Source organism: Oreochromis aureus, linkage group 13, assembly GCF_013358895.1.
Source record: "Oreochromis aureus strain Israel breed Guangdong linkage group 13, ZZ_aureus, whole genome shotgun sequence".
Taxonomy (NCBI): Eukaryota; Metazoa; Chordata; class Actinopteri; order Cichliformes; family Cichlidae; genus Oreochromis; species Oreochromis aureus.
Genome location: NC_052954.1, coordinates 23,183,525 through 23,206,685, shown reverse-complemented (window position 1 = coordinate 23,206,685; position 23,161 = coordinate 23,183,525). Strand labels below are relative to the sequence as shown.

General features: G+C 39.9%; 2 protein-coding genes across 7 annotated transcripts; both read left to right on the top strand.

Moving 5' to 3' along the window:
• The first annotated feature begins 30 nt into the window (after positions 1–30).
• Positions 31–18,195, top strand: actn2b (actinin, alpha 2b). 2 transcript variants are annotated; one of them, XM_031742274.2, is made up of 21 exons: positions 31–156; positions 4,025–4,139; positions 4,252–4,371; positions 4,496–4,582; positions 5,054–5,141; positions 5,438–5,516; positions 8,016–8,097; positions 8,386–8,471; positions 8,687–8,779; positions 9,061–9,291; positions 9,385–9,532; positions 9,763–9,913; positions 12,105–12,213; positions 12,961–13,101; positions 13,377–13,559; positions 13,794–13,928; positions 14,283–14,462; positions 14,585–14,731; positions 15,986–16,051; positions 16,177–16,335; positions 16,517–18,195. In XM_031742274.2, exons 1-21 carry the CDS (start codon positions 31–33, stop codon positions 16,673–16,675), a joined length of 2,685 nt encoding a protein of 894 aa, XP_031598134.1. In that variant the 3' UTR covers positions 16,676–18,195. The 2 variants fall into 2 exon arrangements, with proteins under 2 accessions (XP_031598134.1, XP_031598135.1); XM_031742275.2 differs by lacking the exons at positions 31–156; positions 4,025–4,139; positions 4,252–4,371; positions 4,496–4,582; positions 5,438–5,516 and having other exon boundaries at positions 5,060–5,141; positions 16,517–16,675.
• Positions 18,196–18,641: 446 nt separating this feature from the next.
• LOC116322205 lies at positions 18,642–19,740 on the top strand. Of its 5 annotated transcripts, none has more exons than XM_039622025.1 (4): positions 18,642–18,728; positions 18,810–18,865; positions 19,054–19,170; positions 19,273–19,740. In XM_039622025.1, exons 1-4 carry the CDS (start codon positions 18,688–18,690, stop codon positions 19,557–19,559), a joined length of 501 nt encoding a protein of 166 aa, XP_039477959.1. In that variant the 5' UTR covers positions 18,642–18,687; the 3' UTR covers positions 19,560–19,740. The 5 variants fall into 5 exon arrangements, with proteins under 5 accessions (XP_039477959.1, XP_039477958.1, XP_031598080.2 ...); XM_039622024.1 differs by having other exon boundaries at positions 18,973–19,170; XM_031742220.2 differs by having other exon boundaries at positions 18,973–19,386; positions 19,489–19,740.
• Positions 19,741–23,161: the final 3,421 nt, after the last annotated feature.

Sequence of the window (23,161 nt, the reverse complement as noted above, 5' to 3'; positions counted from 1 at the left end):
GTAAACAAAAAGAAAGAAAATATCGGCAAAATGATGACCCAGGTGGAGACCACGGTGCACTATGATAACGGCTACGAGGATGAGTATATGATACAGGAGGAAGAGTGGGACAGGGACATGTTACTAGACCCTGCCTGGGAACAACAACAGAGGAAAGTACGTAAAAAATCGTCTGTTTCTGAAAAAGTCTAAAACTATCGAGCGTAAGCTAATATTATTTTAGAGAGAAATTAAACAGCTATGTCTTTTCTTACTCAGAATTGTGTAACTTTAAGTTTTATGGTAATTTTTTTATTTTTCTATGTAAAAATATATTTTTTACATATGTACACAGTAGCACAGTTCATAACTTTGGGCTAACAGTAAAAAAGTCTTGAAGAGACGTTAAGCACGCCGTGTCGGAGAGATAAACTTCCGGTTAACCTTGTCAAAATAAAACCACAGTTCAGCGGGTTCATCGTTACAAGTCACGCTACTGAAGTATTTTGATCTCTTTACTGGACAGTTTGTTCTTGGATGTTGGGATAGGGCAGCTAAAAAAGGTAGCTGTTATTCTTGACACTGATAGACATTACCCAAAATATAGTTCAGTGGGGTCGGGAGCAAGTTATAGAGGTAGACAAGTTATACAACCACAACTAGAAGATGGCTTAGTAGCTTGAATTTTGCCTTAAGAAGTCAGTGGCCTTTGGGGCTACTTCACCCACCTGTGGTAAACGTAACGTTTAGTTTTATTTTTAAAGGTGGCGTCGATTAACCTCCGGTGTGGTCCTCGCTAAGTGCCGCAGACCTGACGCAGATAGGGTCCAGTGCGTTAGGCTTGAGGGACGGATGCGTTGGTGGGTACCAGCTAACAATAGCTGGACCTTCCAGCGGCTCTCCAGACTGCTGCCTCTCCACTGATACGCGAGGAATGCGAGCTGTCAACAGATGCTTCTAACACATGATGACGCTCTTGGGGTTAGAATGGACGCTCCATCTAATTTTAACCTCGGGACCAAAAGGCATTAGTAGGGTTAATCCAGTGTCCTTGGTGCGGAATTCTTTTGTTTATAGAAACCACGTAGAAAAATTGTACCAGCACCAACTCGACTCGATATAGCCTCGGCCCCCAACACTGTCAGTTGGTTTTAGGGCTTTAAAAATTGGCTGGGACCTTATACTGCAGGTCTTTGCACAACTGGAGTCCATCAGCTCCTCCATGCCCTCCATAACCTCCTGTGGCCTGCACAGGGATGATAAAACTGTATTTTTGGCAACACCAGGCAGCAACACCATAGTCCATATACACAGCTATTTTTTCCACTGTTTATCTAATTTTGAGTTGATAAGTGGTCACTGGAGGGTGGTTTGAGGTTTTTTCTGTTCCTTTGTGGCCCAGTTTGACACTCAATATTAGCACCCACACTGTGCTGCAGCTTCTATTTGTTGAAAATGGGACAAAATTGCTCTATTACTGATATCTATTGTCATTTTTTCCAAAATATTATCTCCTATACCATGGTGCAATGAGCTTATTTTAATTCTAGTTGTGGTTGCTATATATTATTGCTTATATGGAGCCTTTTTTTAATCTATTACCTAATTCATATGGGTTCATCAATGAGATTGATGAAGCCATCAGTGCCCATTCATGTTACAGAGCGGAGTAGGCACAGCCAGGGTGCTGGGTTTCATTGAGCGAAAGTGATGAAATGTTATGGACACATAGTGAATATCCTTCATGTAAGTTAAACCAAGTGAAAATAGTGATCCATGATCCGCTGATGTGGCTAGGTCTTTCCAAAATGTTAAGCATCCAGTTCGCTTTTATTTTCCATCCTCCAGGTCTCAGCCTGCCAGCCTCTGACCCAGTGAGCCCCCAAAGGCATCTGTCAGTTCAGTGACAGGGTCGGTCCTCACTGGATGTGATTCATAAATATTTTTAGCTTTAATCGTCACCGGGCAGTAGAGGGCGGGGATGCTTGGAAAGTAGGATTCTGCGACTAGTGGCAGAGCCAGATTTGGAGGACCAGCAGACAAAGTTTTTTTAACAAGGAAGGCAGCGGCTCATTGTCACACACACACACCCAAGGGACTCACTCAGTGTGGAATGGGGATGGCCTTTACTCTAATGCCTGTAATATTCTGATTTTGCTCCGACACCTGCGGGGCGAGAAGCTGAGCGGCTGGCTGGGCATGCATATGCAGTCCTCCTGGGTACAAGGTTGTTCGTGGATCAGTGCTGGAAAGTCCTAAAATATTTTCCCCATGTCACTCTAGAGTATTTATTTATTCACATATAAATCTAGAAAGTGCGCAAGTAAAGTCACAAAAATGTAAAATTAGCTCATTTAAAATGTTCTTCTGTGCTTCTTTTTAGATAGACATCAGCTGTGATATTTTCCTCTCATGGGCTAAAGTCACAATTTTTCTTAAAAGGAAATGAAGTTCAGAGGAAAAAGTGCAAAAGTCAACCCAGTTTATCTTTTCACTGAAAACTATTCATTTTTAATAAAATCAGTAAATGCTTTCATTCTCGCCTACTCCTGTTAATGGAGATGAAAGGTAAAATTGAAAAATGTTATCAGGAAGTGTAGCATACACAAAGATCACATTACAGCTCATTGTTTTTGTACGATTTTTCATCATGTAGTTGATTAGTTCATTGATTCATACATCTAAACATAGAAACTAGGGATGGGCAAAAGTGTAAATAGTTAGTACAATTTTGTCTACCAATAATTATTGGGGAAGAAAAAACAAGATGAAACTGTTATTGTGGCACATCATTTTGCAATACTGCTCCCACATTGCCTTTCAAAACATGCTTGTCCTTCATTTCTGCCCCTCCATAAAAGCCTGAACTCATTCTCTGCCAGACTGTGGCAGATTTATTTCAATTTGCATTTATTTCTTTATTTAGAGTGCTGAATTGTAATTAAAGTTCAAGGAAATTCAATCGCTTAAAAGACAATTTTCTTCACTTTTTAAAAGTTTAATTTTCCAAGGTCTACGAATAACCGTGTTTAAATCATCATGATATCAGTATTGACCAAAATAAATAATGTTTTTTTTTTTCTTTTGCCATAGTTGGGCAGCCCAAATTGAAACTTGATTTCTATCTAATGATAGTGAGCTGTTGAAATGTTTATATTTTCTGTGTGGCAGAGGTTAATATTTACAACATCCAGATCCATTACTCATCCTAGTGGCATATCTTTCAAATTATTCTAAATGAGAATTTTTAATGTGCCCATCATTCATTTACTCCTGGCTTGTCTCCACACTTCATCGGCAATGCCTGTACTCTGGAAGAACGGCACACGTGTACTGCGATAGAGCTATCTCCATGTAGCTGTAACATATCAACATGTCATATTCTAAGTGGCAAAATAGTGACAGAAAGTGACGTGAGGGGAAAACTTGTCCCGCGTCCACGTGACATTTTCACTCATGTTGACGTTCTTCTTCCCGGTCTCTTATCATGAGGCACAGCAGAGCAGTCTAAATTTATCACCTTATATCAGCTGGAATGTGCTCTGTGGTCGGCTCCCAGCTTTCATCCTTACAGTGCTCAGCGTCCATGAACTCTGCTGCTAGCTATTGATAGAGGCTTTATAAAAATAGGCGAAAGACAATGAGCCTGTCTTAACTTGATTTACAGTATTTGAGTACCAAACATGGAGAACATTTGTTCTTATAGGTGTTAGCTATGGAACCATTGTAGGAAATGTTGAAACTTAACACTAATGTTTAACTAATGGGCATTCGACCTCAAAATACAACACCGGTCAGAGAGGTTAAAGTCGATTTGGTTATAATCCTAAGTGAAGATCCCAGTTTGTTTAGGTTTCCTGTAAAGAGGAATGGCTTGTAGTGTGATCCACTAAAAAAGTGATATACATTTTTAGAAGTGAGTATAACTGCCAGTTAAACAAATATGTCCCCAAAACAGCAGAAAACTTAACTGATTGCTGTAAATTTCTTTTCGTTTTTGAGTCAAATCCAATTTTTATTGAGCTGGGAATCCTTTTTCTGTTAGACCTTCACAGCTTGGTGTAACTCCCATCTGAGGAAAGCTGGTGTTCAAATTGAAAACATTGAGGAGGACTTCAGGAATGGACTCAAACTCATGCTGCTGCTGGAAGTTATCTCAGGTTGGAGCACTAAAGAGAGTTTTGATTTTCTTGCCTTTTTTTAGTGTTTCAGTCAGCTTTCTTTCTGTGTCTTATTAGCTGAGGTTACATGCACACCATATTGTGTTTGCAGGAGAGAGGTTACCCAAGCCAGATAGAGGGAAGATGCGGTTTCATAAGATCGCAAATGTTAACAAAGCTCTGGACTTCATCACAAGTAAAGGAGTCAAACTGGTTTCAATAGGAGCCGAAGGTACCTGTGCACGTCCTGTGTATGAATATAATGTAACCATTTAGGAATGCAAAAGTTTAAACCAGGAATTTTTACTTTATGAAGTAATCTGCTGGAGACTAAGTATAACACTTTTTTGTTTCAGAGATTGTGGATGGGAATGTAAAGATGACTCTTGGAATGATTTGGACTATAATCCTCCGCTTCGCCATTCAGGACATATCTGTGGAAGGTGAGATTGTCATGCACAGTGCAGGAACATATAGATGCTTAAAGCTACGTGACAACACACCAGGACCTTTCCTGTAAAATGGGCATTTTAGGGTCTGACTATACAAATAAACACAATTAATCCACACATATAGATAGACACAATAGAATGGATTACCTTTTTTAATAAAAACCAGCGTCTTTCCCGCTTGTTTTTGGCCAGTTCATAAATAAAAGTGCATTTTATGTGTGAGTAAATTAAACATGACTTAAAAATGCTAAAAATTCCATCATAATTGTGTTGACTTTACTTTCGTGGGTAATACTATATATGTGCACAAAAACCCTGCAAACTAAATGAAAGCATTGTTATGGAGTTCACTTGTCACAAAAACAAGTTTTATGATATATCAGTGCACAGAATGCTTGTGTAGTATGTGCCAAATGAGAAAGCTGACCACACGTTTAAACGGCAAATACATGTTGTCCTCAGAAACATCTGCCAAGGAAGGGCTTCTGCTGTGGTGTCAAAGAAAGACTGCCCCCTACAGGAATGTTAATGTCCAAAACTTCCATGTCAGGTGAGTATGACACACTGTAATGTGACCACTGAATTTAGATGTTGTAAACCAGGTGTCTATAATCTATTATAACGTAATGTAGTGGTTGTTAGGTCAATAGGTTCATCTAATAACATGATATCAATACTAAATTCTTCTGTAGCTGACTTTAGTAATGCAAAATATAAAGAGGAGGATAGAGGATAGCATCAGGGAAATGTTACCACCAAGTGCTTTAATGGTGAATATCGGAGCTGGACTCGAGGAATTTCATCTTTATGACATAACATGTTTATTCTCTGTATTGACTGGTGAAGCTGGAAGGATGGTCTGGCCTTCTGCGCCCTGATTCACAGACACAGACCCGACCTCCTCGACTACTCTAAGCTCAACAAGGTGTTGTGTGGTTTCGCTTGCTGTGTTTCAAGCTTGCACACTTTGATTTCCACAAACAGAAGAAGCACAGTTTTGGCTGCTTTGTGGAAAAGTAGTCTTTATCTACTACTAGAAGATTACGCAATTTAATCCTCTTTACTCTGCTAATAACTCGCTTGCAGTGGTCATCTGTTTGACAAACTAATTTGTGTTTTAACGTTTGATCCTGGGGTGTTGTGTTGTGTCTCTTTTGGATATTCTTAGAAATATGTGGCATTTCAAAGGACAAGATCTACATGTCAGTGATTTAATGTGATGTAAGGTGTTTGGAGGAAGTCTGCTGTGTTGTGTTATTAATGTGTTATTTGGCTAATGGTTATAATCCGGCTTTAATTTATGAATGTGTTTCTCTCTATTTTGAGTGCACTCATTTAGTATCGCCTCATGCTTCATTATGCTTAAGCAAATCAGTTTACTTAGCACACAATTTCATCATAATTAGCGTGAAAACTGCAACTTTTATTTCAATTTTATTGCTGTGTTTTTGTGCAACCCACTGCGCCCATTACAAGATTAGATTTTTAAAGGCTCCCTTGTTCACAAGGAGTTACCACATGGTGGAAATATATGGCCTCTTTACACCCTGAAGAGTCTTGACTTTTCTCTGCATTTGAAACCTACTTAATGACTAGAGTATCAGTGTGAAGCATTTTAGGGCAAATATGTATGTCTCATTTAAATGTTCTGGTTTAGTGGATGTCCAGGATTCACATTATTTCTGTATTTAACAGGTGAGGGCCTCGGTGAGCTGCTTGCTTATTTGCTGCGTGTTTGCAGAGGGCTAGAGAGCACAGCTCACAGCCCTCCCCTGTTCGCCAAGTAGCGATAATACACAAGTAAACTTTTCTCTCCTGGAAGAAGGTGCTGTGTTAACCAGATGGAAAGGGCAAGGCTGCTATAGGACTATTTGAGGTGTCATGCTTTAACTGCCAGGTGTGAGTTCATAAAAAGATGTTTTTCTTACCTTTTTAAGCCTTAAAAAAAATCACAGCCAGCATAGCTGACCTCACATCAGAACATTTAGTTTGCTCAGGCCATATGTTCCCTGTTACTGTAAATATATAGCAGGGGAACCACCGTGGAAGGATATGAAGAGTGACTTTTCATTCATTTTGTGATCAGAGGCTCTTACTTTTCTGCACACAGCTGACTGGCCTGACTTGGAGTCAACCCTGAATAGTCACAGAAACATGAGCTTAGTCCCTGCAGAGCTCAGGCTTAGCTTTACCTCTGCCATTGTTCATGCTGTCACGTCGTATTCCCCATTTAGAGGCCCCGGTGCACATAAAAGTCAGGAAGATGTCTATACGCATTACACTCATAACATTACGGTGATACTTATTAATCACTGCAAGGACTGTGATACTTTTATTAGAAAATAATGAAAGTATATATGATGATGCAAATGGACAGTGTAAACAAACCATGCTGGCTAGTAATATACTTCAGTACGCTATTTCTTGCTACAGCCTTTTATTCACACTTTTTGTGTCTTTGAGATCCATATTCACACACTCAGTCACACCTGAACTTTTTCAGTTCTGCTCATGCTGCTTGGAGACAGTTGCATTGTGCATCAGGCAACCTTTGAATCTGGCTCCAGGTGAGCGAGTTTGTTAAGCCTGTTGAGACAGCTCTTGTCAGGGACACATACACAGACACACACACAGAAGGCTCGAGGTATCCTTATTTCCATTCCTCTATGCCATCAGTTTACCACCCAATCCATCTATCTATCTTTCTTGCACCGGATATGTGAGCAGCTGGCCCTGTCATGTTGTGCACCACCCCTACCATCTACCTTTGCAGAACAGCGGTACAGTGATAGGGACAGCAGCATGATAGTATGATCCCTTTACCCCTTTGCACTCTTAGTGACAGCCCCATCAGCAGCAGAGGGTTCACTGTCAGCTTTTGGCTCAAGGCACAACTCCTGTCCTGTCAAACACTTGTATTCTCCTGTCACAGTCACTTGTATGAAAAAGGAGGAATGCGTTTCTTTAAAATGATTCCATTAAAAGAAGAAAGAAAGAAAGAAAGAAAAAGAGGTATAGAGAGTAATAAACATCTGCTGGTTATAGATTATTAAATGCTTCCCCTTTCATCATCTCTTATGCAACAGACTAAAACATCAATTCCTTAATCAAACAAAGAAAAAAATCAATCATATTCATAATAAAGGGTAGATGGAGATAAATAAATGGTATTTATTCGAGACACAACTGACTTTTCCTGTGAATGTGATCTAATCAACAAATAAAGAATTAAACTGGTATTAAACTCCTTTGGAAACTAAGAGATGTAATTTCTAATGTTTTGCAAAGAAAGATCTAGTTTAGGGCTAGTAAATGTGCATGTAGATTATGTGACCATCACGTGTTTTGTGCCTTAATTGCATGGATATCAGTGGTATTTTAAGTGTGGCACTGGTGTACAGTGATGTTCTGTGTTCTCATTTAGGATGATCCTCTGGGGAACTTGAACCTGGCTTTTGACATAGCTGAAAAACACCTGGACATTCCAAAAATGCTGGATGCAGAGGGTAATATTTTATGGAGTGGAAAAATATGAGTTTTTTGTGTCCTGTTTATGGTAATGGGTGCTCACAATGTATATCCATTGTTTTGGATGAATCTCCTTCACAGGGGTCTAACTATCAACCACATAGATTTGGGTCACATATAATTATCTTCAGATCTAACTGCATTTTTGTTATGTCTGCACAGAAGTGAAAGCCATAAAAAATATCTCCTTCTATTATCCAATGTAGCTGTACTTTCCTTTAGATTCTGTCTGCCACCTTGACTTTTCATCCCTCTTCATGCCACAGATATCATCAACACCCCCAAGCCCGATGAGAGAGCCATCATGACCTATGTGTCCTGCTTTTACCATGCTTTTGCTGGAGCTGAGCAGGTAGTCTTTTTTTCAATAGCACCATGGTATTCTGAGGATATCAAAAAAGTAAAATATATATATATATACTCAGTTTGATTTAGACACAGCATACTGATTAAAAAATCTGTTCTGAGGATAATGTTATTAGGTGTATTAAAAAGGATCAGTGGGTGCATGGCTTGCCATCTTAGTTCTCTGATCTAATTACATTATTATTGTCCCTGTGCTCTCAGGCGGAGACTGCTGCCAACAGGATCTGTAAGGTGCTTGGAGTAAACCAAGAGAATGAGAAACTGATGGAGGAATATGAGAGACTGGCCAGTGAGGTAAAGTTTAAATATAATGATGGCACTTTGTGTCATGAAAGATTTTTCAAAGTGATGTGCTTTTTGGATAACAGTGATTAAGGTACAGTATTAGTACATTTTTGTTTGTCCTCTGTTTATTATGGGCTGTTCAAAATAAAAGTTCAAAAACAAAATTTTCTCTCTCAACTCAAATATCTCACTGCAATTACAAACTGAGATCCATCTGCTGGAAAAATCAATTATTCATCACCACTCTCTTGCCACTCCACTTATTCCCATGTTGTCCTTGTGTTTTCCAGCTGCTGGAGTGGATCCGCCGCACCACTCCCTGGCTGGAGAATCGGACCCCAGAGAAGACCATGGCAGAGATGCAACGGAAGCTGGAGGACTTCAGGGACTACAGACGCCAGCACAAGCCCCCAAAAGTGCAGGAGAAGTGCCAGCTGGAAATTAACTTCAACACCCTTCAGACCAAGTTGCGCATCAGCAATCGGCCTGCCTTTATGCCCTCTGAGGGGAAGATGGTATCTGTAAGTCACAACTTCATATTCATTTATGATTGATTGAGTCTTATGATCAATTCTGTTGTGGTTCAGACACTAAAGATTGCATTGTGTTGACAGGACATAGCCAGTGCATGGCAGGGTCTGGAGCAGGCAGAGAAAGGGTACGAGGAATGGCTTCTTACAGAGATCCGTAGGCTTGAGAGGGTGGACCACCTTGCAGAAAAGTTTCGTCAAAAAGCAACTAATCATGAGAACTGGGCCAGCGGTCAGTTGTAGTTTGTATATTTACCTTTTTGATTGCTGTTGGTGTGTCTATAGGTCCATGTGTTTATCTTGGCTAAGCACTTTATTTAGAGTGCATTTTACTGTTTAGATTTCCTCATAATGAAATGTTATTGAAGGTTAATTTCTGCATCTGCAATGACCAGATAAGGACTGTTTTTTAGTAGAACCTTATATTTACCTCAATATTCCTTTTTCATATGTGACATTCAGGTAAAGAGCTGTTCCTTTCCCAGAAGGACTACGAAACAGCCACACTGACAGAAATCAGAGCACTGCTTCGAAAACACGAGGCCTTTGAGAGTGACTTGGCAGCCCACCAGGACAGAGTGGAGCAGATTGCTGCCATTGCACAGGAACTAAAGTATGCACTCCCAACAGCAGATGTATGCAGTCACGTATCACTGAAATCCAGGACAGGAGAAATAATAGTAAAGTCAACTAAATTAATCTTGTTTTCTCTTTCATGCACACTTCATGCACAAATGCACATGCATTGTTTTTTGGCTTTAGACCCGGTACAACCCACCAGTGATTACTGGGTTAAATTATGGGTGACAAGCAATAGAGGTCACTGCTGTCCTCTCACACAGAAAATAAGCTATGGTTCATGCATCTCAAAAGCATGTCAATTAACTGTTAACCACTTAAGAACTACTAGATGCCAAGGTAGAGGATAGGTAGCTATTAGAGGTATTCTTAGTTAAGATTTTAAGTACTCAGAAATGAGAAAGGTGTGGCTCATGGGACTTCCTGAGATTTTTTTCAATCAGTGCACAATGATAGATGTGAATACAGAGCGTTTGTTGTTTTATATTTGAAAACACTGAGGAAAAAAGAGAATGTATCAGTTATTGAGGGATAGCTCAGTAGGTAGAGCGTTTGCACCATGATTGGAAGGGCGGGGGTTCAAATCCACCAAACTGCTACCCTGAGATACCCTTGAGCGAGATATTGTCTCCACACACTGCTCCTGGATTGGTAGGTGGCTGCTGCTTCACTGAGTGAATGGGTTAAATGCAGAGGACTAAGCAATTTCCTATGGGATTAATAAAGTATACATTGTTGCTAATGACCAAAATGCTGGTTTCCTGTTAAAGGTGAGACTAAAACTTCACTGAGCTCATAATGCGCTGGGATGCATTCATATTTTCAAAGTTATTATGTGGACACATACCTTAAATATGATTTCCTCCTAGGCTGGAAAGCGACTGATCCTGTTAAGGATGTAGTCTCTAACACAGAGGTGCACGCTGTCCTTCTCTTTGGCTCACTCTCTCCTCCACCTACTGACACAAATGATACCGCTGTCTCATTTTTGCATAATCCAGCGAGGTCAGAAGTAAATTCTATACCTGAAGCTAATTCTGGAGCTTCTGGTTGTGAACCCGTGTAATGATTTACTGGGACCTACACAGACTCTGGAGCAACTCAGCCTAGGCCAGTTATATGCTTTCCTTCACCTCTATTTCATGCAGGTGATGAAGGAAATATTGAGCTCAGTAAGGGTGGGAAACCTGTGGGCTTGATTTTGCACTGTCTCTCTTTTGAACCTTTTACCAACCTGGTGAGTTGAGTAGCTATGCAGCTATCTATGACCATCTAGGTGAAGACAGAGAAACAAAGACCAAGGCTTTCTGCCAATGCCTCCATATGTATATCCACATTCCAACCATTATGCCTCAGCTGGGGAAGCTTCACAATACCATGAGACACCATTTGGCTCAAAGCCGCACTACCTCTTCGTGACTCGTCAGCTTCTTCATTACACAGTGCCATATTTATATGCTGAACACGAGGCTACCAGAGTTCATCAGAATAATGTCTACCGTGAGAGATACCATCTCCCAGCCATCCTCTGCCAACCCCACTGGGACACAGGTTACCAGTGGACCTCCACCGCACACAAGACTCTACCAAAGATGAAAAGCTTTTTTTATTTTTATTTTTTTCAAATCGCTTGAAGCGGTCCGGGGTTAAGGCAACTCTTTTATTCCTGTAGTTTACCGTATGGTGTATTTTGACCTTTTCCATTGAATGACATCTCAATAAAATGCTACATGAACCCTGTTCACTGTTTTCCTTTGAGGTCACTTAAACTTTCACCTAAGAGTGCAGCTTCAGATGCTCATCCTGGGAAAGCAGTGACAGAGTCTCAACACTGTGATGAATTTGGTGGTGCATTTTCTGTAAATGAGTGCCTAAACCTGAATACTAATTCAAGCAGTTTTAAACGCTCTGAAGTTCAAAACCAAGAGCCCTTTTTTCTTCCAAGACTGAGCTGAATATTTTCTGTTTTTTCATGTGTTAAACTTTAATTTAAAGTCATCTTGCAGTCCTCTTTTTCTCTCAAATTTTCTTTTCTGACAGAAAAGGTAATCAAAGACTAGTCAGGCTTCGTTATTTTACCTGCAACTTAATGCAGTAGGATTTATATATCTTTATATCACACTATATATTCTATGTACCACAACTCTAACCAGTGCTGGTGGGTGGATGGGGCTCTGTTTTCCAGAAGTAAAAATGGCACAAAAGGTTTATTTTTCTTTTCCTAGTGAGTTGGACTACCATGATGTTGCTGCTGTTAACCAGCGCTGCCAAAGCATCTGTGACTTATGGGACAAGCTGGGAACCCTGACTCAGAAGAGGAGAGAGGCACTGGAGGTAAGAACAAAATTAAAGTTTCATTTGTGAGTGTATGACTGAAGGGGATTTATGGCAAAGGCTTTAGGTATTAATCCATTGTAGCTGTAGAGCTCTTAAAAGTTCGAGGAGTTCTCGAGTTCTTTGTATATATTAAGTCCCCACAAGAGTGTGCTAATGTTCTACGCATTGAACTACCATCAAACGCCAACTCAATTAAAATTTTAGTCAAAGCATTTTAGGTGTCTGTCACTGATGTGAGTGTTGAAGAGACAAGTGATTGAAGGGGACAGATAACTGGATCCCCTCTAAAATCCCTGCCCCACATAGAAAGGTAAAATAGAAGGGTAGAGGGGATAAAAGAGATATGGATGTAGATGTCATATCCAGAAAGCAACTGGCTAAAAGCCCACTAGCCACTTCCTCTGAGCCATGCTGACCATTCCAGACCCACAAATGTGTGAGGGCCTGGGAAAAGGGCCAAGGATTAAGTCTGAATGACAGGAACAGGGGGCTGTCTATCTCCATCTTCTACTTCCAACGATCTCCCATTGAGGGGAGGGACTCTGTCAGGAACAACCAAGCCAGACTTGGGAGCTGGGGTTAACAAGTCAAAGAAAGTTATGCACACTGCCATCATTCTCAAAACAGGTGAGAGGGTGTTTAAGTCATGCTAAAGCGTGACGCTGAGCTGTGATTAGATATTGTGACAATTTTAGGATTTCAACATTTATAAAACATGTCTGTTATGTTTTGTAATCCTCTCAGCGCACAGAGAAACTGCTGGAAACCATTGATCAGTTGTTCCTAGAATTTGCTAAGAGGTCTGCTCCTTTCAACAATTGGATGGAAGGAGCGATGGAGGATCTGCAGGACATGTTTATAGTGCATACTATTGAAGAGGTTCAGGTAGGTTTACTGTATTCTGAGGAGAGCAGCCTTTGACATTAAGTGCTTATAATGTGATCACAGTGTAATTTTACAGTTTTTCATATAAGCCCATTTAATGGATTCCTCATGATTGGGTTTCATAATATATAATGTTGTGTTGAAAAAAATACTATATAGTGTGCAATGTTTATATTTGTCACACCCCCAAAAAACAGCACATAATGTTATCTCTTGGGACAAAATTGACATTTCCACAAAATTTCAACACTTTCCTCTCCTGCTTCCCCTTCCAGAGTCTAATCGCAGCTCATGAGCAGTTCAAAGCTACTCTTCCCGAGGCAGATTCAGAGAGACAGGCCATCTTGGGAATCCACAATGAGGTGCAGAAAATTTCACAGAGCTATGGGATCAAGGCCAGCTTTATCAACCCTTACAGCACTATCACAACTGAAGAGCTTCTCAACAAGTGGGAAAAGGTAGCTACAGTTTTCAAACTGATTTATAGACTCAGAGAGTATATTAAAGGGTAGTGATAGAGATAGTGGACATCAGAGAACACTGTCATTGTTTACTAATACCAATATTTCATGACAGAGGAGTCAGCAATCACTTAGTAAGTTTTCAATCCAAATCACTATCTCTTAATAAAAATGTAATTTATACAACCAGCAATAATGTATCTGTTCTGTGTATCTGTGCATGTTTTCTAGGTGAAAAAGCTGGTTCCTCAGAGAGATAGTGCCCTCCAGGAGGAGATGGCACGCCAGCATGCCCACGAAAGGCTGAGACGGCAGTTTGCTGCCCAGGCTAATCTGATTGGGCCCTGGATACAGACCAGGATGGAGGTTCAGTATACAGGCTTAATAAGCAAATTCTACATTAATCAAATAAAGTCTGAAATGGAAGAGGATTATTTTCTAATTCATTGTACATAGACAAGTAGAATAGCAGTTTCATTCCTGATGATGATGATGATGATATCTGAATAATACAAAGTAAATTTACTCAGGATATATTTATACACACATGTATATACCCACTTCATAGTTCTTATACAGAGTAAAATTACTGTCAGTCACATGTAATTGGCTCTTTGCCTTCAGTAAGCAAACCATCTTCATGACCAGTTTCGATCATAAGCCCCATCTTATGATCGAAACTGGTCCGAGTTGACCTCGTGGCATGTACCGTCCTAACAGGAAATAGGGCGCTGCTCCCTGGAGATAGGAGGCACCTTGGAGGACCAGATGACCCAGCTGAAGCAAATCGAGCATGTCATAGTTGCTTATAAACCCAATATTGACAAGTTGGAGGGAGACCACCAGCTAATCCAGGAGTCACTTGTGTTTGATAACAAACACACCAACTACACCATGGAGGTACTGGAAATTGAGTTTTATAGCTACGTATACATAGAAAAATACATTGATTCTTAAAGTAGGTTTGTCAACATAAACTTGGATTTCCAGAGTCTGTTAACATTTCTGGTCTTTCAACACAGCACATCCGTGTTGGGTGGGAGCTGCTCCTCACAACCATTGCCCGAACTATCAATGAGATTGAGACCCAGATCCTGACCCGGGATGCTAAGGGCATCAGTCAGCAGCAGATGAATGAGTTCAGATCGTCTTTCAACCACTTTGACAGGGTACAGAGTTTTGCCATTTCACTTCACTAGAGCCATTTTCTGCCTATTCCGGTGGCCGATGTAAAGCAATCTCAGTAGCTCAGAAGCAGAGCAGGGGTTAGCCCAGTTTTGAGAGATGTGTCTCGAGCTTATGAGCATCAAAACCCAGGTGTTAACTCTTATGTGGTATTTGTGACATCCATAAACTGTGTATAAAACACAGATGTAGCCACAGCAGCTTTACATATTGGTCAGTGCAGTCTCTCTGTAAAGCTGGGTGTTTTTTGGCACTGCCGTCTCAGTATTTTGTAACTGGATGTGATGAGCGAGGATTGGATCTCTCTATGAAGCTGAGCAACACTGCATGCTCATTAGCTAATGACTTGTGATTGATGAACCAATGAGCATACCGTTTTATCCTCCTTCCTCACTCTAATGGGGACCATAATTTACAAATTATGTTTTAGTTATTTACTTGAAGCTAGCAGTTGTGCCCATAAAGTCTGGCTGTAAACCTGCATGAAAAAGAAAGCAGGTTTAAGCCTCATTGGCTTCACTTTTCAGATCTAGAAGCTACATCCATGTTTTAAATACTGTCTCTGATACATGCTAAATCCCATCCAGCTCAAAGTGCAATGTTCTGCAGCCACCCCTGTATTTAATCTGAAGGTTGATCAGGACTAAAGGTGAAGATTAAACATTTCTAAACAGTAACTGGCATCTTGCTGTGAAAGTATTAAAAATATTTAAGTATTTTTATATATGTATTTGGTTAAGATTCTTTTTATATAGTAAAACTTCAATGATAGATGACTTACTCAAGCATGTCTCAAATTTATTCAGGTTACATCTGTACAGCCACATACTGGTTCCCCTCACCATGATGGAGTAACAGCTTGGATAATACACCCAACAAATTCCAATCTCATTACAAAACTGACAGTGCTGTAGCTTTTTGTGATTGATAAGAATGCTTTGGGTCTGTGTTTCCAACTTCCATGCGCCCAGTTTCAGTGTGAATGCACGTGTATGTGCCATATTACCTTTTAAGCTTTTTTTTTTATCATGAAATCTTCAACTTTTATCAAAAAAAGCCAAAAGATGAGGAAACTGAAATATACAGCCGTTTTCCTCTTTGTAACTTATTTTATAGCAGAGCAGCCTGTCTCATAAAATTCATGTTTGAGGCTATATTGAATGCTTATGATGTTTGGTAATCAGTCTTTTCTGTATTTCTCTGACAACACTTTCTGAAATTTGGTGTCTGGTTTGTAGAAGAAGAATGGAGCAATGGAAACAGATGACTTCAGAGCCTGCCTCATCTCCATGGGATATGACTTGGTAAGGAGCTTCACTGTTGGTTTGATGGAGATGTGTTATTAGTAAATTCTGCAATTGTTTGATTTTCACACATACAGTCACACATACATTCAGTCATTGTGATTCTTCATTCACGCCTATTTCAGGGAGAGGTGGAGTTTGCTCGCATAATGATGCTGGTAGACCCCAATGCTACGGGAATCGTTTCCTTCCAGTCCTTTATCGACTTTATGACCAGAGAGACTGCTGATACAGACACTGCCGAGCAGGTTGTGGCATCCTTCCGGATCCTGGCTGCTGATAAGGTGTGTATGGGGCTTACTGGCATATGGGCAGATATTTTTAGCATGAGCTATTCCTGTCATTATTTCCAGGGATTTGCCTCGTCACGCTGATTTACGATGTCCTTTTTTGTTGATGAGAAACAAATTAAAACAGAAAATGGGAGTATGAATCTGAAATGCAATTATTTTTTCACGTCCACAGCCTTATATACTTGTAGAGGAGCTCAGGAGAGAACTTCCCCCTGAACAAGCAGAGTATTGCATCATGAGGATGCCACCCTACGCTGGTCATGGAGCACCACCCGGGGCACTGGACTACACTGCCTTCTCCACTGCCCTCTATGGAGAGAGCGATCTTTAACCTGACCAGAAAACCTTTCATCCACTGTCCATTAACCTCTCCTCTGCTTTCCCACCCTCCCTCACCTCCATCTCATGGTGAAGTTAAGAAATCTATAATGCAAGTTGGATCAAATATACCGAATCGAATGAAAGTCTTTATTGATTAGTTTTCTGACACATTACTCATGCTGAGCATTGTTCTGTTTCTTTAGTACTCATCTTGTGTTCTCCGGCAGAAGATGCTTCCCAAAACAAATAGAAATAATGATGAAAAAATTGAAATTAGAAGCAATTCAATTTGCATTTTTTTGCTTGTGTGGTATGATGATTTGGCTCAGGATCGTGCGATTTAGGTAAAACTGGAAGATACAGGAAATAAAGGAGATTAGTTAGTCATACACCAAAAGGATCGTGGTGTTTCAGTAATTTTTCTGTAAAGAAAATAGTCATTTTTGGCAAGCAATGTTGTGTATTGTTTTATTTTTCCCCACAGTGCCCTTGTTTTGGGAATAAAATCTTCTGATAAGGCATTTTGACATGCTTCAAGTGAATTACAGTTTGCAAAAGCAATTTCAGACCTACTGCCATCCATCAATAAACAGTGTGTTCCCCAAAAGGCCAAAAATATGCAGTACCAACAGAAGACAAATGGAAAACCACACGAAGGCAAAAGTAAATGTTTGCTCAGTGCTTTGAAAGCTGAAAACACTGTAGACTAAATGTGCAGTAATTCACTAATGCTAAGATCAAACATTTGTCGGGTAGCGACAAACACTAATCCTTATATGTTTCTGGAAAAATTTGCAGTAAATTTCAAGAACTGCACATATAAGAAAATAATTATCAACTATAATACAACAGGTGGTGCCATCATGGAAAAAATGGCCTAACAATACTAGACTTTGTGGCTCTGGTGTTTATCGAAAGCCTTTATTTGTCCAGAAGCTTCCCATTAATTTCAATTAGTAGTAGTTTTCCATGGTAAGCTGAAAGAGACCCAAAGGATCTCCTTGTCATATTTATCTTTAAATTGCATTTGAGGAAACCACTGTAAAATGTGGGAGAAGAATATTATACTCATGTTCCATACTGTTTGAACATGAAATTTTAAAATTGAGTGGTATTTAAAAATATGGAGATGACAGTGATTTGAGACTAATATAATAAAAAAACAGGTTGGTAAAATTGTCTTTATTTGATGCTCTAAATAATTAAAAAAGTGTCATCATTGAATACTCTACACAGACTGAGCTAAAACATACCAGAACATACATCCAGTCCAGTCAATATGATTTCAGGTGCAAGCCTTTCCCTTCAAAAGAAAAATATTTCTGGTGTAACTTGTGAGCTCTGACACCTCTGATCTCTATAGGTGATGTTCTTATTTTTGGCAGAGACATGGATTTGTTGTATTGATCTAAAACTTCAGGTAGTAAAAACACCTTAAAGAGAAAACAGCTGGCTCCAGTATTACTCTGTTCAGTAAGTTACACTTTGTGCTCCAAGATAATGGATTCATTAAATAAAATTTTTAATTCAGCCATTTATTTCAAATGGTGAATGTGTTTCTTTTGATGTTTGTCACCAGATGGGGGAAAAGACCATAATCCACATGTAAACAAGTCCCTGCACAAGAATCTCAAACAGTAAATTTTAGTGGATGCGGATTAATTAGATATAGATATTCCTAAATTTGTATGGGTTGTGCTGCAAGCGAAGCAGTAGTACGTCAATATGAATCAATATGGTTCAAGAGCAAAAGCAAATACACCCAATGGAGGGACTTGGTCTTTCATGACATTTACTCTTCCTCCTCAATACCATTCTTCTTCTGCTACATGGTTAGCAGTTCATCCCTACCACTCGAGTATATATGTCATCAGAAAGGTTAATGGTATGGTTAATTGGCCTATTATGATTTTCAGTCAGCAGTCAATGATGGGCAGCTGTGTGTTGTTACCTCCTCAGTCTGGGATTGGCCAAGGAGGGTTTGTCATTTCATATTTAACCAGCACTCAGAAGAGGCTATTTATGCAGCTGACAAGTAAAATGGGTTCTTGGGTTTTTGTAAGGTAGTGTGTGGGTAAATAATTATATGCACTTATTCACAAATGTTCTTGTTTTAGTGCTTATGACCCTTTTCCCCCCCACAGTCAGTTACCATTCATTGCACTCTTCAGCTGGAACGTGCATGGCTTTCCTGCTAAAGGTAGGAATGCACCTTAATGAGATTATAAATCTTATAGATGCTTTTTTTTTTTTTTTAAAAATCACATGGTTCCTTGGTTTAAACTTACTGTAGATATTTTTCTCTAGATTGGGGCCTGCATGATCCCACTGATGGTGGGTTCTTTAACATAGAGGCACATCCTCCTCTCCATTATGATTCCCTCCCAGGTGCCCCACCTGTTCCTACCGATCCAAATGACCCTGCTGTGTCATTCATGTATGACCCAGTAAGGTTGGGAACTGCTGGAGTTCAAACCTCGCCACCCAACTTCAGGGCAACTCCAGGTGGGCTCGGTGAACCTTCTGGTTTTGGTCCTGTGGAAGGCTCTGCACCTACCTTGTTGTCTGGAACATCTCACCTGAGGCCTGATTTTGGCTTTTCTCCAGCTCAGCTTGAAACGGGCCAACTTGGTCATGATGAAGGGAATCTTTATTATAGTAACTCAGAAAGGGGAACCCATGGGCTGGGCTCTACAACTGCCTTCCAGTCTGGTGCGTTGAGTAAGTATGTAGCCACCTATGAGCATGGAAATTCAGAGAGGGAAACGGAAGATTATTTTCGACCAGTGTTACATGCCTATCCTTTTGCTTTACCTGGAGCAGTTTCCCAATACTACCTCAGACCTGCACCACCTGTTGACTGGTTAGCACCTTTATGGTACGGTGTCCACTAAGATACATCTGCATTGCTCAGGTTCCCAGTGGTCACAAGACTTTACCAAAGTGTCAAAGTACTTTAGGTTCTTCAAATAATTGAAGCGATCTAGGATATCTGTAGTTCAATTCCCAGTTTCTGTAAATTTTGGTATAGTCATGTTGCCTGGCATGAAATTGAAATAAAATACAGCATGAACACTTGACTGTGTTGGTTTGGGATCAAAACACTGTATACTACTATATACTATATATGTGTGTTTCTAAGAATATGTACTACTTACTTTTTTTCCTTTCTTGGATTCCTGCTATTTTTGAGGTTCTGAATAATGAATCATAAACCCCAAAATTCATATCTTAGTTTGCACTGACCAGTCAACACACAGACTCATGATATGATGGAAAGCTCCTCTAGTAAAGTAGCTAGCTCAGCTATTAGAAATGCACTTTAGTGCATGTCATCTACATAGCTACAGGTATTAAACTCAAACAGCTGGAAGCAACACAACTTCAGCTCCTCTATTTATCAGACCAGGATTAGGCTATTCGATGAAGCCTAACTTGCATCTGCAGTGCTTGAGCAGATAAATTGCCTTTAGGGGGCCACAAAGCTTCACCTTGTTTCGAAAGATTTGGGTAGCAGGAGGAGTAGAGTAGTGTCACGTGCCAGAAACATGAGAGTTGGCAAGAGTTGTCTCCATCTTCGTTGAAACTAGTACAGCTTACGGTTCTCATCTTTCAGCTGCCCTTTTATAGATTAAGTATAGCACTAGCCTAGCTGAAAAACTAGCTGCATGGACTCCGAGGATAGTATGAAGTGACAGATTTTATTGGCCTGAAGAAGAATAAGTAGTCACTGTTGTCTTGAGCCTTTTTCTTTCTCAATTGAAAAAAACATTTTCTGGGATATGCTTGAATCATACTTTTAATCACCATTCTGCCATATGAAGAAGTTTTGACAGTGGCACTGAAATGATGAGACTGCTCTTTAGCACAACTGAAAAAATTGTGCATTGCTTTTTTCCCCCTTTCAGCTGGACAAGCTCAGTGTTGCTGCTGCAAGAACATCTGTGACTATGCTGGGTTAAGTTAAATCCCCACAAGAGGGTGATAATGCTCCTTACAGAATTATAATTGCATCCAAAAGCAATTTTAAAAAAAAAAGAAATGTTTGTGTGGTGATATTAAACATCTATCAGTGAGACAGCTCACTGAGGAGAAGATATAACTGGATCCACGCCCCATCTAGAAGGGTGGACAGGATAAATGAGAAATGTAGGTGTCCTGTCCATGAAGGGACTGGCTCAAAGCCCAAAAGTCTGTTCCTTTGATCCAAGCTAGCCATTATAGACCTGCAGATGTGAAAGGACCTGGGAAAAGGGCCAAGGATTAAGTCCAAAGGACAGGGACAGGAGGCTGCCTCTGACTACCTCCCACTCAAACTTGGATTTAAGGAGGTTATCAAATGAATAACTAGAAAAATTCAGCTTGTTGTGATTAATTTTACTTGTGTATAGACCTCCTAAACCCTAAGGCATTTATTATGGGGGGGAAAGCTATTTAAACCTACCTGGCCATTGACCTTCTTTGGTCAATGGCCAGGTCCTGAAGCAAGAAGGTCCTGAGTTCAGTTCCACTACCAGGCCTGGTGTGTAGTACTGTGTTCCTGGTGTTCTGTGTGTAGTTAGCATGTTCTCCCTGTGTTTGTGTGAGTTCTCTCCGGGTATTCTGGTTTCGTTCCACATTCCAAAGAAATTCAGTAAATGGGGATAGGTTAATTGGTACCTCTAAATTGCCCGTAAATGTGAGTGTGAATGGTTGTCAGTGACCTGTCCAGGGTGTACGCTGCCTCTTGCCCTAAGACAGCTGGGATAGGCTCCAACCCTCTCGTGACCCTGACAAGGATAAGTGGATGAGAATGGAATGGATGGACAGCCACGTTATAGGTTTGTGAACATGAATGGCCTTTTTCAAGGTCATGCCAAGTATCTCAGTCTGATTTAAGTCTGAACTCTGATGAGGCCACTCCAAAACTTTAATTTTTTTATTGATTTTTTTTTCATTCAGAGGTGTTTCAGACCATTTTCCTGCTGAATAACCTAAGTGAGCTTGACCTTCAGGACATGAACTGATGGCCGGACATTCTCCTTCAGGATTTTCTGGTAGAGAGCAGAATCAGTTGTGGTAAGTCATCCAGTTCCTGAAGCAGTAAACCAGCCCGAGAACATCCACCATGTTTTGACTGTTGCTATAGTATTCTTTTTTTATTAAATGTTGTCGGTTTTATGCCAGATGTAACAGGATTCAAGCGTTCCAAAAAGTTAAACTTTTGCCTCGTCAGTCCACAGAATATTTTTCCCAAGTCTTGGGGCTCATCATGGGGATCTTTTTTTGTTTGTTTGTTTGTTTGTTGAAATTTCAGTCGAGTCTTTGTGTTCTTTTTGGTCAGCAGTGGTCTTTCTTATTTTCGAATCATGAACACTGACCTTAACTGAAACTAAGGCCTGCAGTTCTGAACCAAAGAATGATGTTCTGGGTTCTTTTGTGACCTCCTGGATGAATCTTCGATACAGTCTAGGGGTAATTTTGGTAGGCCAGCCATTCCTTGAAAGTTTACTGGGGTCTTTGTCTACTATTTAAATTAGTTTGATAATCTGAAACATTTAGGACTGACAAATAAGCAAAAAAACAAAACAAAGAATCAATAACTAAGAAATCAATCATTTCTATGATAAAAATGCTAGTTTACAAAATGAATTATAAAGCATGTAGGTGGTACCCCATCATATATTTTATAGTTGTGTCCCAAGGGGCAACCTTTGGGGCTCAATATGAATCCAAAGCTGAAAGACCAAAAACTACAGTACCTCTAATGGCCACTTGACACCTGCTCCAGAGCTACGTCAGTCCATTTAGACTTCCACGTTAAAGGGGACAAATGTGAAATATTATTCCACAGATGTGTTTACAGAGGGCATGCACAACAGAGTAAATTTAATAGAGAAGCTTCTATTTGAAGAAGGTAATGACTTGGCTTCTAGCTGGAGATGACGTGAGATACAGAGGTCTTTGTCTACTAGAAGAGTTAATATAACTTCTCTCCTTCAACTTTTACAATCTCATTAGAAATAATGAGTGTGTGTGTGTGTGTGTGCTTTCTAGGTGAAAAAAGCTGTTTCCTTAGAGATGGTGCCCTCCAGGAGGCGATGACACGGCAGCATGTCAATGAAAAACTGAGTGGCAGCATGTTGCTCTGGTTAATTTGATTGGGCCCTGGATACAGGCCAATATGGTGGTTCCATATGGTGTACAGACTTCAAAACCAATTTGATATCTAATCAAATCAAGACTAAAATGGAAGATAATGATTTTCAAATGCAATTCACATAGAGAGACAATGATGTTGACTTTTCCTGAAGACAACAGTTACACAATATCACATAAACTTTTGAAATATCAACATATCATATCTATTGTTTGTTTACTAAATGTGTTTACTTTTGGTAACAGAGTTAACTGATAACTACTTGTGTTCGAAAATATAGTATTAGCAATGATTTGACAAAATGTACAGAAATCTAACATTTCATACTTGATAAACATTTAAAAAACATAAATGGTA

Coding starts and splice junctions, on each gene's coding strand:
- actn2b (XM_031742274.2), top strand. CDS start 31: ATGATGACCCAGGTGGAGACCACGGTGCACTATGATAACGGCTACGAG. Junction 9,533..9,762: donor TCATGAGAACTGGGCCAGCG/GTCAGTTGTAGT, acceptor TGTGACATTCAG/GTAAAGAGCTGTTCCTTTCC. Junction 16,336..16,516: donor GGATCCTGGCTGCTGATAAG/GTGTGTATGGGG, acceptor TCACGTCCACAG/CCTTATATACTTGTAGAGGA.
- LOC116322205 (XM_039622022.1), top strand. CDS start 18,688: ATGCAGCTGACAAGTAAAATGGGTTCTTGGGTTTTTGTAAG. Junction 18,729..18,809: donor GGTTCTTGGGTTTTTGTAAG/GTAGTGTGTGGG, acceptor TCCCCCCCACAG/TCAGTTACCATTCATTGCAC. Junction 18,866..18,972: donor GCATGGCTTTCCTGCTAAAG/GTAGGAATGCAC, acceptor ATTTTTCTCTAG/ATTGGGGCCTGCATGATCCC.